At 31.7% G+C, this 15563-nt stretch overlaps 1 protein-coding gene across 1 annotated transcript; it reads left to right on the top strand.

Annotated features, from left to right (window-relative positions):
* The first annotated feature begins 275 nt into the window (after positions 1-275).
* Positions 276-11366, top strand: LOC128189592 (RNA-binding protein NOB1-like). Its single transcript, XM_052861251.1, has 8 exons — positions 276-375; positions 512-644; positions 3133-3266; positions 8239-8307; positions 9285-9830; positions 10067-10164; positions 10373-10514; positions 11106-11366. The coding sequence occupies exons 1-8, from the start codon at positions 289-291 to the stop codon at positions 11349-11351; spliced, it is 1455 nt and encodes a 484-aa protein (XP_052717211.1). The 5' UTR covers positions 276-288; the 3' UTR covers positions 11352-11366.
* Positions 11367-15563: the final 4197 nt, after the last annotated feature.

The following is a 15563-nucleotide window of genomic DNA, read 5'->3' as shown; positions in this document are numbered from 1 at the left end:
TTCGACCTTTTATGTAATAAATCAGAATCATTTAAACGTTTAATACCTTAAAACATATTATGAAAAACCCTAATAAACGGATATTGTTAATGCTATTTATATTTTAAACTATTTGTAAAAGAAAGTTGGCATCGTGTTGCAGTTAATCTATCGATATAAAACTTTTAGTTTAATTCAAATCAAAAGGTCAGAAAATATTACTAATCTCTTAAGATAATTAAAAAAATGAGGGAGACAAATGATCATCCAAATTTATCCGAAAAAGAGAAATATATAATACTGACCTAGATGGAAAGCACCTGCAACATGTCAGACAGCAAAATAAAGCACGTTGTGGCCGATTCTGGGGCATTTATCCGTAACGCTCCTCTTAACGTAATTGAGATTAAAAGCATTTTAGAATAACGCTGAAATTAGATTTATAGCTATACTAAAATTCTATTTATTTTGACATTTGAGATAAAATTTGTTAACCTAATCTATTTAATCACTCGGCTGATCATCTTTTTAGAGCATTGGAGAAAAAATATACACAGTACCAAAAGTTGTCAACGAAATCAAGGACAAAGCCACTTTACAGAGACTTCAATTTTTACCATATCAACTTGTTCCCAAAACTCCAACACCAGAATGCATAAAAATAGGTAAAATCAAAATATTTATCAACCAGAGACATAAATAACTTGTTATTTAGGTCTCTGGTCTCAACCCTTAATTATTGTCCCTTTTGTTCATTTTCTGAATAAATACACAAGATTTACTTGAGTGTACAATCAGAGATGTATATACTAATGTGATTATGTCTCTGGTACAATGTAGCCCTTTATTTGGTGGTTTTACTCCCTTTTGGCGACACAAGTACAATAAACTTGATGCTCCTCAACTTCAGATAAGTTTATATAGTAATCTGAAATGAATGAAAATTGATTTTCTGTTTGGTAGATAAATATTATTATTACCTACATGCACAGTAATTTGAACAATGAGTTTAAACCTTTTTAAATGTAATGGTTGGGAGATATAATTTTAAGTTGACTTATGTGTCCTAGCTTTTCAATAGCAACACCAATTTATTTGTCATTTTTGAATATATATCGGAAATTCATTTGATAGATTTGTACATCACTAAATTCAATATCATAGTCTGTCATAGGTTACCATTTTCATCACTTTTGGTTGAGTCTTGATAAATACACAGATCTGACAGCACAAAAAACCCCATATGAAATCAATATATGACAAATTTAAACAAAAAAAATTAATCTTTCACACACTCCCTCTTAATAAACCTGAAACAAGGAGAAATTTGCAGGGCCAAAAAATACATTTCATGAAAATATCTATGTCAAGTTCGATTTTTGGTACAATCAGGCAAGTTTTGACAGAGTTATGCCCCTTGCACTTTTAAAAAATTACAATTATTTGCAGTTTCTGTTCATTTTCTTCACAGAAGTTGCACCTACTGAAATAAAATTTGGTATACAGATTTATCATATGCATATGTCTAGGTCAAGTTTGATTTTTGGTACGATTGAGCAAGTTTTTAACGAAGTTTTCCCCCTTGGTCTTAAAAAAATTCCTGACACCCTTGACTTGGGAAAATGGATATTCCTCTCAGGGTTTGACACTAAGGCACGTCCGACCAACTTTGTCTAGTAAATGATAGGTCCGGTCGGGGTAAAATGTCTGTGTACTAGCCCGACTGGTCATGTGAAAAAAAAAATTAATGTGCACATAACTTTAAAAGTACCTTTTCCTATAAAAGGCATAAATTCTACAAACTACCGTAATTTAATTACAACCCAATGACTAACCTAGGAGTTGATGTAGGCGAAATACTCGCTTTTTGATCGGTTACTTCGCCGGAATTTCCTCCGAAAGAAAAGTTCAAGTCACCCTGTACACTGAGTTCACAATTGTTTATGTTAACCCAGATGCAATTAATTAATAATTATCTAATTCTAAAGACATCTTCTCAGACTAAGTTAACACCTGTTGTGATTAATAAGTCAAAACGGGTGATGAAACCACATGCTGTGCAAAACAATGTTGATTACTTTTAGGCTAGACCCAGTGTTGATATTCCAGTTGGTTGGTAAGTTGTAATTAGTTAATAACTCTGCCAAATTAATTCTAAATTATCATAAAGTTTGATTACAGTTATCTTTAAAAAAAGAAGATCCTCAACATATGAGTTGATTAAATTGAATATTAAATCCGGTTTGAATGATTCATTATTGGTAAAGATAAACCAATACAATTAAACAGAAAAAAGTCTTTAATATTTGGTATTTGTTGTTACTTTTAGTTTATTTTTGTCAAAATTGGTCAGGGCTAGTGGTAAAGCTGTCAGGGCTAGTGAAACATTGCTGAGGTAGCCCAACTGGGCTAGTACAGTAAAACACGGTTATAGCGAACACGCTTATAATGAATTGACGCTTACATCGAAGTGATTTTCATTCCCCGTGACTATATTACATGTTGTAAACTTGACGAATATAACGAATTACGCTTATAACGAAGCAAAATCGCCCGTCCCTGGCGCTTCATTATAACCGTGTTTTACTGTAATTCTAAAACTTAATGTCAAACCCTGCCTATGAAAGCTGGAGTCTAACAATGAATATGAGTTTCCTTAGTTTGAGACTGTATGCAACATTAAAACAATCAACATTTTGTTTTCATAAGAATCCCATGAATGGATTTATGTTAAATGAATCATAGAAAATAGAGATGGTACTTTAAATTTGGTTTAAATTTATTAATCTCTAATTTTTAAGATGTTTTAATATATAAATATCAGAGAAAACTGTTCAACTTTCATCTCACAGTTGCTTAGGTTTTACTATTTCTAGTCAAAGCTGGAGGTTAAACATGAAAAGAAAAATTACTGGCAAACAAATACCAGTATTTAAGTCATTCATATGAAGGATCTAACACAATTTCCATCCGATTGTTATTTAAAAATTAAGGGAAAAAAACACTGAAAATGATTTACTAGTATGTGGTACAAGTGTTTTTTTTCTTGATGATTAATTATTATATTATCATAATATTATTAATATTAAGATATTAACATAGCAGCATTAGCTGCCTCTTGACAACCAATAAACTAATGCCATTTTTCAACAGTTACAGAGTTTTCAAAGAAGACAGGGGATTACAGAAGCTTGTCAGCTGTGGATATTCAAGTGATTGCACTTACATATCAGCTGGAGAAGGAAAATGTTGGAACAGACCACATAAAAACTGTGCCTGACAGCAAGGTCTGGTACTAGTAAACCTGAATTTTATTCATTTTACAAAGATTAATAAACAATTTCTACAACTTATATTGATATCTTTCGTTGGCAAGGATGTTAGTGCAAGGGGGTCATTGGTACTGGTATTTATCTTACCAAACAATGCAAAGTCATATTGGATAATTAAGTATTAACAAGTTTGTAAGTAACAAGGCAGTCAATATGAATCCACCCTCTAATCCTTGGATATTCATGGCGAGTCTTGCAAATGCTTACAGATAGTGGGCCAACTTATGGAACTTTTCATATTCTCCTGAATATTTATCATTCTTTATTCACCGATGAGAAAGCAAAACTTGGTTTTTGGAAAATGTGAATCACATTATGGAAACATGCCATTGTTGATAAATGCATGTGTATGCATAAATGGGCTTGGGAAGATTTCCTCCATGAAAATGTGAAGGAGACAATCGAGATAGAGCATGAATTATTCATAAAAATGTGAAAAGTTTAATGAGTTGGCCCAAGGTCAGTTAGCATACCCGGTATGCAAGACTGGTCATGGATATACCTGTATAATGGTACCCCCCAACCCTTTTCACTGTATTGAAGTCCATAAGTAGATCCAGATGCACAATCCCTGCAATATTTTTGAAGATTGGAAAAAGTAATAACTAAAATACAGGGCCTCAAACAAAAACTTTAACCTAGTCAAGACGCCAATGCCATCTCTGGGGGTATAGCATAAGTTTTTCCAAACTTTGTCTCAGTGCGCTAAAAATAAGACCAGTATGGTTTTTTTCAACTTTTTATTTTTCTTCTTTTACCAGTATTTTTGTTAAAATTTATATTGACAATCTGAATTAGTCATATCATATCACTGCCTCATTGACATAATTAAACATAATATTGTATTGTATCATAGGACACAATATTTTATTGTATAGTAGTGTATTGGTAAATATTGTATCATAAGATACAGTATGAAATTTACATATAGTATGATTATTTTACAATTTTGTGTCATATGATTTTATATGATATTGTGTCAAACCACATCTCAGTATCCAATATTTTATTAAAGATCATTAACTATGATTTTCATAATAAAATAAAGGTGGTCTAGTGATGGTGAAGCCTCATGTTGGTGAGCTTTGTAATCTATGATTACCTATCTTGAAGGTGAGCAGTAAGAAATATAGAGAGGGGGATTTCAACAAACATGCTCTAGATTTCATGTATTACAGTAACAGGGTATATTTATGAATTTATCTCAGTTTGAAATATATATACCGTACGTACATGTAATAATATTCCAGCTGATTCAAAACTCTTTAAAAGCTTAGTTTTGTTATTGTCTAGCCTAGCAGCACATCAGCCTATGCATGACTTCCTTTTTAATTTCTCTCTTTGTTTCTGAGAGGTTTTCAAACATTTATCGATAATAACTAATAACTGAATATAATACCATTGTTTTTGTGAAAATTAAGTCTGAACATGTAAATATCTTGCACGTAATCAAGTTAATTGCGTCTCTAAGAAAAAGATCATAGTTCTTATTAAGGTGGCTCTATACACCCACAGTTTATTCCAATTTTCAATCGAAGACCACAAAACATATACTTATCAAATATTAAAGTGATGATAGGGATACTCTAGATATTTTTAAAGAATTTTTAAATGTTTTTTCGTGTTTTTGTAAAATATTTTTTAAAAGATAGCTATTAACAAATTGAGAGAAATTTTTTTGTCATATGATGGATATTTCCTTCGGACACATAAAAAAAATATAACACTTTTTAACATTGTTATTATTGTAATTTTTTTAGTATTTCCCCAAAACATAATTTTTCATATTTTCTTACTCTGTTGACAAATTATCTGAAAAAAGTTGCTTGATGTTATAAGAAAATGTATTTTGATAACTGTGACATAAAAAATTGAATGAAAATCATTGCAAATAAACACAAAAAATATTTATTTTGGTATGAAAGTTCCTCAGGTAAGGGTTATCGTTCCTAAGTTCCAAGGCCCAAACACCTTGCGGACTTTTCATTTCTGAGTTGAAGAAAATTTCCTAAATATAATGTTGGAATGATAAAATACATACGTATTTCATTATAAGCCTGTAAAAGTGAATATATTTGCTTTAATGAAAAACTAAGTCAACTAAATAAAGGGGAAAATAGGATTTATGTATCTCAACCTGAGAGAAATTCAAAGCAACCGTCCCATCCCCTTAAGGTGGTAAGGAACATCTTTAGATATTAATGTGCATTAAAGTATATTATAACTGAAACACTTTCACCGGTTTAGAATTTTCTTTCACAGTATTCAACCAAAAGAATAGGTTTTAGAAAATTTTGGAAAGTTAAAAAAATTTATGATTCTAAACGGGAATCGAACTCATGACCTACAGGTTTGTAGTGAACCCACTAACCCATTGTGCTATGGTGTAACATATTGATGATGGGAAAGAAACTATTTAAAATATTATAATTGATTTTATTGTTTATTTTGATAAATAATACGACACAACGTGAAGGTGTCACATACCACATTACTTGTAAGTAATGAATTTTCCAATTATCAAATTGAATCAGATTCTATTCATTTAACAATTTTTTCAAAAGAGCGGTCCCCATACAATTCGCTTCAGTTTAAATCAGCCAGTACCGGAATTATATGCTTCCAGATTTACTTTTTTGCATACTGCGTCATCAAAAAGTGGTGTATAGAGCCACCTTAAAGTGGTATGGGACATCTGTCAATATTAATGTGGATTAAAGTGCATTAAAATTAGAATACTTTCACCGGTTTAGAATTTTCAAATTTTACACTATTTAACGAAAAAAATTGCTTTTGGAGAGGTGAAAAATGTAAAACCCCAGCTGGATATTTGAACTCATGACTTACAGATTTGTAGTAAACCCTCTAACCCACTGCACTACGCTGTTAGGTGACAATATTGAGAAAGAAACTACTTATATAATTGGACTTCATTTTATTGTTTATTTCGATAAACAATTCTTTGCAACAAGGTCCTATACCACTTTAAGCTTTTTAATTAAAGTAAATGATGTTTTTCACACTCTATAATCATCACTATTTAACTTGTATGTTTATACCTTACAGATAATAGGAACAAATTTTTCGAATCTATTATTAATCATGATTTACTTTGATAAATCTTAAATTGTAGCATGTGCTCATAGTGAACCAGCTAGGAAGCTGGTTAGAGCATCTAGAAACTAAAACGCCATATGATGATCCCCATCAAACAAAAATAGAGATACATGTATAATAAGATGTAAAAATATCCAGACAGAATTTTTTTTTACTTCTTATTAATCAAGTTTTTAAAAACAGCATGTGAAAATAAAATAAAATTTTTTTCTCCTAAATTTTTTACAATCGTTTTTTAACTTTCAAATGGTGTTACAGCTAGTTGTTTATTAAGTCACACAAGTCGCATTAGTTTTCTTTAGGGTTTTTTCGTTCTTGTGTGTTGTCTGGTTACATTTGAACACTGTCAGCTTCTTTATGGAACTACAAGGTGCATCTTAAATTTGGTGTGACGTTTTATTATGAGAACTAGATTTGTGACCCTTGACTTCTTGACCCTGGGTCAGGAGTGCTTGTGTTGTTTGGGATTAAATTGGTTGGAAGGGGTTATGACTGGACACATAACAAATATGCATTAAGGCCTAAAAAAAAAGTTGTGTGTTTAGGGTAACCCGACCTAACCTACAAAAATACCATTTTTAGATGTCTGTTTTTATCCGATTGTGAATTTATATTATTTATATTAAAAAATCCGTTTTCAAATATGACACAAAGAAACATTCTAAGGATTCATGCAGAAAAAAATATGATAAAATAAAAAAAAATCCTTACCTACCTAACCTAATTTTTTCATGAGTGTTACCCTAAACACGCAATTTTTTTTAATAGGCCTAATCTTAAACACTGAATATTTAGATATTTAGCATACAATCTTGATATTTATGGTAATGTTGAGCATGGGGTTTATAACAAAATTTGAAAATTCGTGACCCCTTAATCTGGGTTTTGCATAGGAGTACCTCAGAGATTGGGGGGTGGGGATTATTGCTCCAAAAGTGAATATGTAACAGTTCTCTTAAAAATCCTCTCTAGATATTGAGTTTATTTTTGATGCATAACTTCATTTTGAAAACTAGATGATCTTGATTGAGTCACATATTTACCCACTTGCTTTCAGCAGAATCATGGCCATTTGAAGTTCAGGGTTTTTAATTTACTTTGAAAGGAGTTTTTTTTACCTTTGATTATTCATTAATTTAATGAATAGATTCCTAATGAATGTTGATACTTGATAAATGATGCAATTGAGGTGTCATATTCAAGAGTGGAATCATACAAGATATTTTGATGCATCCATTTGGCTGTACTGTGCCTTTATAAACTGTGAATCTTTGCTAAGTTAAATGTACTTTAATTCAATCGGAAACTCCTAATTTTAATTTTATTGCTCTTTGTTCATGTAAGAGTGATCTTAAAATTAATATTTCACTCTACATTTTGCAGGGTAAGACACAATTAGTAAGATTTAGTTAAGTAACATGTATGTTTACTTAAATCAATTACAGTCAAACTTCATTTTCTCAAACTAGATGGGACTGTTTTAAAAACTTTGAGATATCCGAGTATTTGAGATACTGATGGTAGAATACTTAAAAAAAAGTTTTTGGGGCTTACAAATCATTTGGACATATCCAGTGTATTTGAGAAATCAGTGTTTGAGATATCTTAGTTCAACTGAAGCAGCAGTTATTTCTGTTCATCCTCTGTTGCCTGAATAATTTGGAAGTATGGCATATAATTTTCATATACCCAGTAATTTTCTTACTCTGAAAAACATTTTTTTATCAATGTATAGAATATTTGGTAATGAATTATGTTAAAAATTCCTTGCATACAGACCAAAAACCGATATTTTTGTTTTTTAAATTAGATCGAATGGACAGCCTCCAAAGCCATGTTGGAAAAGCCAACGTCAATTGCGGGGTTCTACCTTGCGAAAGTAAGTCATTTAAGAATCTAGAACAAGTTACTGTGATTTTCAATATCATTTGGTGCAAGTTAGATGAGTTGAAATGGAACAGCCATATTAACATGTTATTTAGTTAGCTTCCAGGACAAAAAATATAGTGTCAGACACCTTGTGGAGAAAAATCTTTTTAATAAGGAGTAGATATATATTAATGATTGTTTTTCAAAAGTACATATGAAGTTGGTTATGTAAGATTGAAAGTTTCATTTAATCTTACAAAAATAAATGTACTCAAAACACATGAAGACATTTGTATCTGGGCTCATGGCGCATATGAAGTTGCAAAGTGTATTCATAGAAAATGAAACAGCGCAGATTTCCAATGCAAACATAAGGGGAAATATAAACTGAATTTAAGTATATGATAATATACTTTCAATGACAGCTAGGTCATTTCACTAGATTTCATAGATGATTTCTTTTTTTGATGAGTTACAATTGATTACCATAAAAAATAGAGGAAAAGATATTTGATGGATGTGAATACATGTATTTCTGTATTATTTGTTTATACAATGCATATGGTGAAGATGTCTGCACATGCTAATCATGCCTGCCCGCATAGCAACAATAACAATAAAACAAGTTATTAATGGTGCCCAAAAACTGAATGATACTCTTAATATGACATCATATTAATGTTATGGGAAATGTGTCTTTTTTCTGATAGTTTATTGAACATACATAGTTTCCTATGTGACCACAGTTACCCAATAATTTTCTTACAAATTAACAGGAAGTTAGATTAGGGTACAAGTACATGTACTTGTCAATGAATTGAATTGGTAAACAGACACATCAACATTTTGGCTTATCCCAAATTAATTTCCAGGATATAAGAACAATAAAGTGATATTGATAACATCAAATGTTAAAAACTATCAAAAATATCATTATTTAAGAGTTTGCTTTTTTTTTTTTAATTTATTCCCCATGTTTTTTTTAAGGGAAAAAACAATAGTAGAACAACGTCAGAGTCTACATGCACGTCCGACTTGCCGGACCAACAAGAAGCATCTAAAGAAAATTCAGATGAGCCCAACAACTCATGCACCTGTCCGTCCTCAGCTAGCGACCAATCACAGTCGACAAATCAAGATGGAGACTCTAACCTAACAGAGGCAGAAAACCAGGCTGTCAAAGAAAGAGGTGATGAAGAGACTGTCAAAGAAAGAGGTGATGAAGAGACTGTCAAAGAAAGAGGTGATGAAGGGACTGTCAAAGAAAGAGGTGATGAAGGAACTGTCAAAGAAAGAGGTGATGAAGGGACTGTCAAAGAAGAAGATGATGAAGGGCTCACTGTCACAGCTGAGATGCTGGAGGAAACAGAAGAAGATGAAGGGATCGAGGAGGATGAAGAGGAAGAAGAAGATGATGATGATGGTTGGATAACGCCAAGTAACATTACAAGTCTAAAACAGAAGATGACTCATGCTGATCAAGAGAGAGTAGCTGTGTGTGTTGGATGTGTGACCACAGACTTCGCTATGCAGGTACATGTACTATACTTCAGGTCCTATCTGCATCTTTATCTAATATTTACATTTAATTGTTGCATCATCACTTCAATGAATTGTAAAGGGAGACTATTCAAAATATATGTATTGGACAAATGAAATCTTTCTAATTAAATCACCTGAGTTTTGGGTTTCATTTGCATGTCTTTGCACCTATATATACATGTACCAACACTTTCCATTATGACCATATTATGTTTCCGTTTTTTCAGAACGTACTGATACAGATGGGGCTGAATGTGATATCTGTGGATGGGATGCTGATCAAGAGAGCTAAGAGTTTTGTACTCCGCTGTTTTGCATGCATGAAGTACGTTTGTTTTAAAACAAAAATTAAGATTACAATGTATATTTTGAAAATTAGTCAATAACAATGTTAATTGAAAATAACTCTTTTGATTGCAATCATAATTAGATGCAGGTACTATGTTTGATTCCATCATAAAAGACAAGTAAAAAAGGGAAGAAAATACATTTTTACAGTGAGTGCTTATGAAATACATGTATTTCGTTTTCAGAATAACTAAGGATATGTTAAAGGAGTTTTGTCCTTACTGTGGAAATAGAACATTGCAGAAAGTTTCTATGACAGTTGAAGAAGATGGCAGCATCCGATATTTTCTTTCCCGCAGGAAACCAATATCAACAAAAGGAATGAAGGTAATTGATATTTTCTAAAATACCAAAACTCTGTTCCCTGTCATAGTTAATTTCATGGTTTAAGTTCATTCAATACACTTTAATAGCTGTTCATTGTAAGGAAGTATCAAGAAGCGTGAAGTTACTTGTATGTTTCTCAAATTCTCTGATTAATGATGTTAACATATGCCTAAATTGATGTTCATTTATACATATCATTTTATTTGATATCTATTAAAACCAGTTACAAAACATACATGTACTTCCAAGGTTGTTAATATCAATGTGGTCCTTGGGCCTCTTGTACTCTTGTTACATTTTAAAGGGATTAGCCACCTATTGTGTATTTTATTAAATTGGTAGGACAACAAAAAAACTGTATACACTGAATTTCAACTAGGTTGAAGACTAAGGTCAAACCCCTTCCTTAAAAAATAATTTTCATTCTGTTGTCCTTCCTAAAGCTGTTCATTCAAGATGGTCATGGTACTTGTTACAAACAAAATTCGATTAACATCCGTAGAATTTTAATTTTTTCTTAAAGGAAAACAGTTCTATCTTTTTTTGACTACATTCAACCATTTAATGAAGAAATGATATTTCTTGAAACAGCATCAGTTGCCATTGCCCAGGGGAGGTAAACACGCCAGCAACCCTATCCTCGTGGAGGACCAGCCCCTTCCCCAGCAGAGAGCCGCCAAGAAAAAGCAGCAACACATGGATGTGTTCGACCCTGATTTTGTGGCCGGACAATCTCCATTCGCTCTGAATGACATTACCAGCCGAGCGGCACAGCTAGGAATAAGGAATAATCAGTTTAATAAACGTCAACAGAATAGACATGGAAGAAGGAAATAAAAACTTATGATTTTCTTTATTTTGTTTTTAATTGATAATTATTTGGTCATAATGGTCAATGTAAACACGCCCCTTTTATCGATTGGTCGAAATCTACAGCGGCCGAAACTGACAAGAAACTGATAGGAGTGAAATTGACATTTTTTTTATACATAAAGCACAGGGAATAATTCACTATATTGGAGCTCCACCTCCGCCCCGACTATGGCTTGAACTCACAACCCCTAGAACCAATTCCCCTAGAAATAAGCGGCCCTCTGCCATCCATGCAAGACTCGATCAACATACGCGGGTAATAAATATTGGCTCTAATTTGAGATCACAAAAAATACCAGAAGGCCTTTCCAAGACGTGATTATCCAGGATGACGGGACACAATGGTGTACATGCAGATTTTTTGGTATTTGTTTTACCGAAAATATTGTATAATATACATACAAACAAAATAATAATACAGGGTGTCTCATAATATCTGATACCATTTACCACTGTTTACTCGTTAAATAAATTTTTTTCTTTAAATTATAAAATATTTCCTGATCATATTTGAAATTTTATTTTCTGATAATATACCGTAATGTCTAAAAGCGATTTTAAATCATATTGTTTGCATTTGTTGTGAACCTAATACCCGTATACAATGTACAAGTGTTTTATAACAGACTGAAATTAAAAAAAACCCCGTGATCAATAGGCGACTGTTCTGTTTGAATTCAACATTACTTATATTTTGATTATTTTCAATTTTGATTTTGTGTACTAGTATATCCCATGTAACTCGACGACTGCATGACTGTGTAACAATGCCTTTCTGAAGCATTGTAACGATAAAAACGAAGACTTTTTTTGGACTGAAATCGTGACCATGTAAGTTCTTTTGTCAATGGTTTTGGTTAAACATACAGTTTAATAACATGGCTGAACTGTTAAGAGAACTGGATGGGTTTGGCAATTTCTAGACTGTATTTATTTCCTTTAGAAGAAGAGCTCTGAAGATAGGTATAGAAAAATGTTCGAATTTAAAATCTGTAATTTGTGAAGTTTTTCTTTACTAAATAATAGTTTAAAGATAGATCTAATGAATAATTTGTTGACCATTCAGCCTCTTTAGTGCTTAAGATTAAAACATCATCTAATAGTTATTCAAATAAGTAATCCCTATATCAAGACATTAATTAATTTGAAATTTGAATTTAAAAAACACAAACTGTGATAACATTTGTAACAAACTGAAATATATTTCTTGCAAGTATTGTTACAGATATTCTGTACGACGAAAGGAGGGATTTGTTATCGACTGAACCAATCACTCGAAGCACGAAATAATGGGGATGTCTTGTTTAATATCTGCTAATTAATTCAAAAGCCAATAAAAATCGACCGTCTTTCATAGCATCGCAAACAAAAACTATTAAAATGTTGAAAGACTTTGAAAAGTATCTTAGAGTCATTGTGTAATCAGAAAAGACAACATAATAAACCAGCTATGGCAATTGTCCTTCCACGACAAGGCAGGACCTTTCACATGGAATATGTAAATGATTTGGACAAGACAGAATTTCTTGCGTATACGAAGTACTGTGGAGGCCAACATTCATTTAAGGAAAAGTTGATTCAATTTCATCCCCGGGTGGAAACCGTGTGTCAACGAAGGGTTGGTCACATGATACAAGACATTTATTTCCGATGACAGTTCCAAGCAAGTATCTAGGAATGCAAAGGCCCCTTTGCAAACAGAATTGAAGAGAACAAGCTGACGTTGAAATGACTTAACATATCAAGATTGATCACACAGTTGTGATAAGTTGTATTTCTAAGTTGTATATAATGATGTTAAAAAAAGATTCATGCTATATTTAGCATTTCTTAAAATATGATGTTTTACTATAGTAATCTTATACGTTGTTATTTGTAAAAGTGTTAAAACATGCTTTCGTTTGTTTAAAAATGCATTTGATGTAAATTCTTTTTAATAAAGAAATGAAACACCTTAGTATCTTTTCAATGAATTAAAGCTAAAAAGAAATTAGTTTTAAAAAATACTGTTGAGTTTGCCAATTAATAGATTTGGAAAATTATTATCTAAACTATGTTTGTTATCGTTAAATAGCCTCATCATCATTTTATCTGCTTTATGAAATACCAGTTATCATATTTCAAAGAAAACTGGAATCATAAATACTAGTACTTTGAATTTTTAATCTTAAAGTAGTAGTAATCAAAAATATTAATAATATTTGAAGCATATAAAGTATAAACAAAAATAACAGTACGAAATGACATCCTGTTTTTAAATTGAATCTCATTGTTCCTAAATTACAAAAAAATATATAATTATTTGTAAGAAAACTACTTCTAAAGTAATCGATAATTAGAATTTGACTAAAACTTGCACGATCTGTACATGGACATTAAATTTTAATCAAAATATAAGATAAAATAGACTTCTTTTGCTATAACAACAAAAAGGTCTTATAAATATGTAATAATCTTCATGATATTGCTTTCTTTCATGTAGAAAATTCATGGATATAATATTAACAGTGAAGGAAATTCTAGAGCTCACTTTCTTGTAGAAAAATAATAAGAAAAATTAATTTTTGGAATACTTCGTGAGACGACCAGAGGTTTCACCAATTCAAAATATAAATGAAATATTTAATTTTTGTAAAATAAAAATAAAAAAAAAAATCATTTTTTAACAAGAGGCCCAGGGGCCACATCGCTCACCTGAGCAACAATATCCTTAATTCTGATCAAATTAGCATTACAGTATCAAAATATCTTGACAACTAAGTACAGTAGATCTTGCTAAAAAAAAAAAAATTGAAAATCTGCCAATTTTTATCCACCTCTTTTTTTTTTGGTAAATACCAAGCCCCTTTTGTTGTTGTACCTGTAAGAAGATTTTTCTCTATTCCTATATCCCCCCCCCATTTCGTGGCCCCACTTTCTAGGGAATCATGGTTTCATCAAACTTAAATCTGCATAACCTGTGCTTTCACAATAAGTACTGAGTTTTGGACCAAAAACTTTCCCAGAATATTTTTAAAGGTTTTATTTATATATTCCTATGTAAAAATTCATTCCCCATTGTGGCCTCACCCTACACCTGGACTATTATTTAAACAAACTTGAATCTATACGATCTGGGGATGCTTCCACTCAAATTTGGGCTTTCCTGGCCTAATAGTTTTGAGAAGAAGATTTTTAAAGATTTTCTTTTTAATATGTATATTAAAATTAATCCCCCATTGTGGCCCAACCCTAACCCTAGGGACCATGATTTGAACAAACTTGAATCTACATTATCTGAGGATGGTTACACGCCAATTTGAGCTTTCTTGGCCAAATAGTTTTTAAAAGAAATTTTTTAAAAGATTTTCTCTATATATTCCTGTATAAAAAATTACCCCCAATTGTGGCCCCACCCTACCCCCGAGGACCATAATTTGAACAAACTTGAATCTACACTATCTGAGGATTCTTCCACTCAAGTTTGAGCTTTTCTGGCCTAATAGTTTTTGAGAAGAAGATTTTTAAATATTTTCACTATATATTTCTATGTAAAACTTGATCCCCAAATTGTGGCCCCACCCTACACCAGGGGACCATGATTTGAACAAACTTGAATCTAGACTACCTGAGGATGCTTCCATTTTAATTTGAGCTTTTCTGGCCCAATAGTTTTTGAGAAGAAGATTTTTAAAGATTTTCTCTATATATTCCTATGTAAAACTTGATCCCCCTATTGTGGCCCCACCCTACCCACAGGGACCATGATTTAACAATCTTTAATTTACACTTCCTGACGATTCTTTCACTCAAATTTGAGCTTTCCTGGCCTAATAGTTTTTGAGAAGAAGATTTTAAAAGATTTTCTCTATATATTCCTATGATAAAATCCATTCCATGTGAATTGTATGAACCTAGATTCAATAGAATCTGAAGTGATAGATCAAGAAATTAAAAATTTATTGAACATGGGAGCTATTGTAGAGGCCAGTCATGAAACAGAAGATCAATTCTTATCATCTATATTTGTTAGGCCAAAGAAAAGTGGTGAATATAGAGTCATTCTGAATTTGAAAAAATTAAATGAGTATGTAGTGTATCATCATTTCAAAATGGATACTTTTGAATCAGCAGTTAATTTGATCAAGAAGAACTATTTTATGGCCTCAATCGATATAAGACACGCTTATAATTAAA

This window comes from Crassostrea angulata, chromosome 6 (assembly GCF_025612915.1).
Source record: "Crassostrea angulata isolate pt1a10 chromosome 6, ASM2561291v2, whole genome shotgun sequence".
In the NCBI taxonomy this organism is placed as follows: Eukaryota; Metazoa; Mollusca; class Bivalvia; order Ostreida; family Ostreidae; genus Magallana; species Magallana angulata.
Note: the sequence above shows the minus strand (reverse complement) of the source record. Positions and strands in the feature narration are given on the sequence as shown.

Bases quoted from the DNA above. Each gene is read 5' to 3' on its own strand.
- LOC128189592 (XM_052861251.1), top strand. From the start codon at position 289: ATGGAAAGCACCTGCAACATGTCAGACAGCAAAATAAAGCACGTTGTG. The intron at 10,165-10,372 runs GTACGTTTGTTT...TTTCGTTTTCAG, and splicing joins CGCTGTTTTGCATGCATGAA to AATAACTAAGGATATGTTAA. The intron at 10,515-11,105 runs GTAATTGATATT...TTCTTGAAACAG, and splicing joins TATCAACAAAAGGAATGAAG to CATCAGTTGCCATTGCCCAG.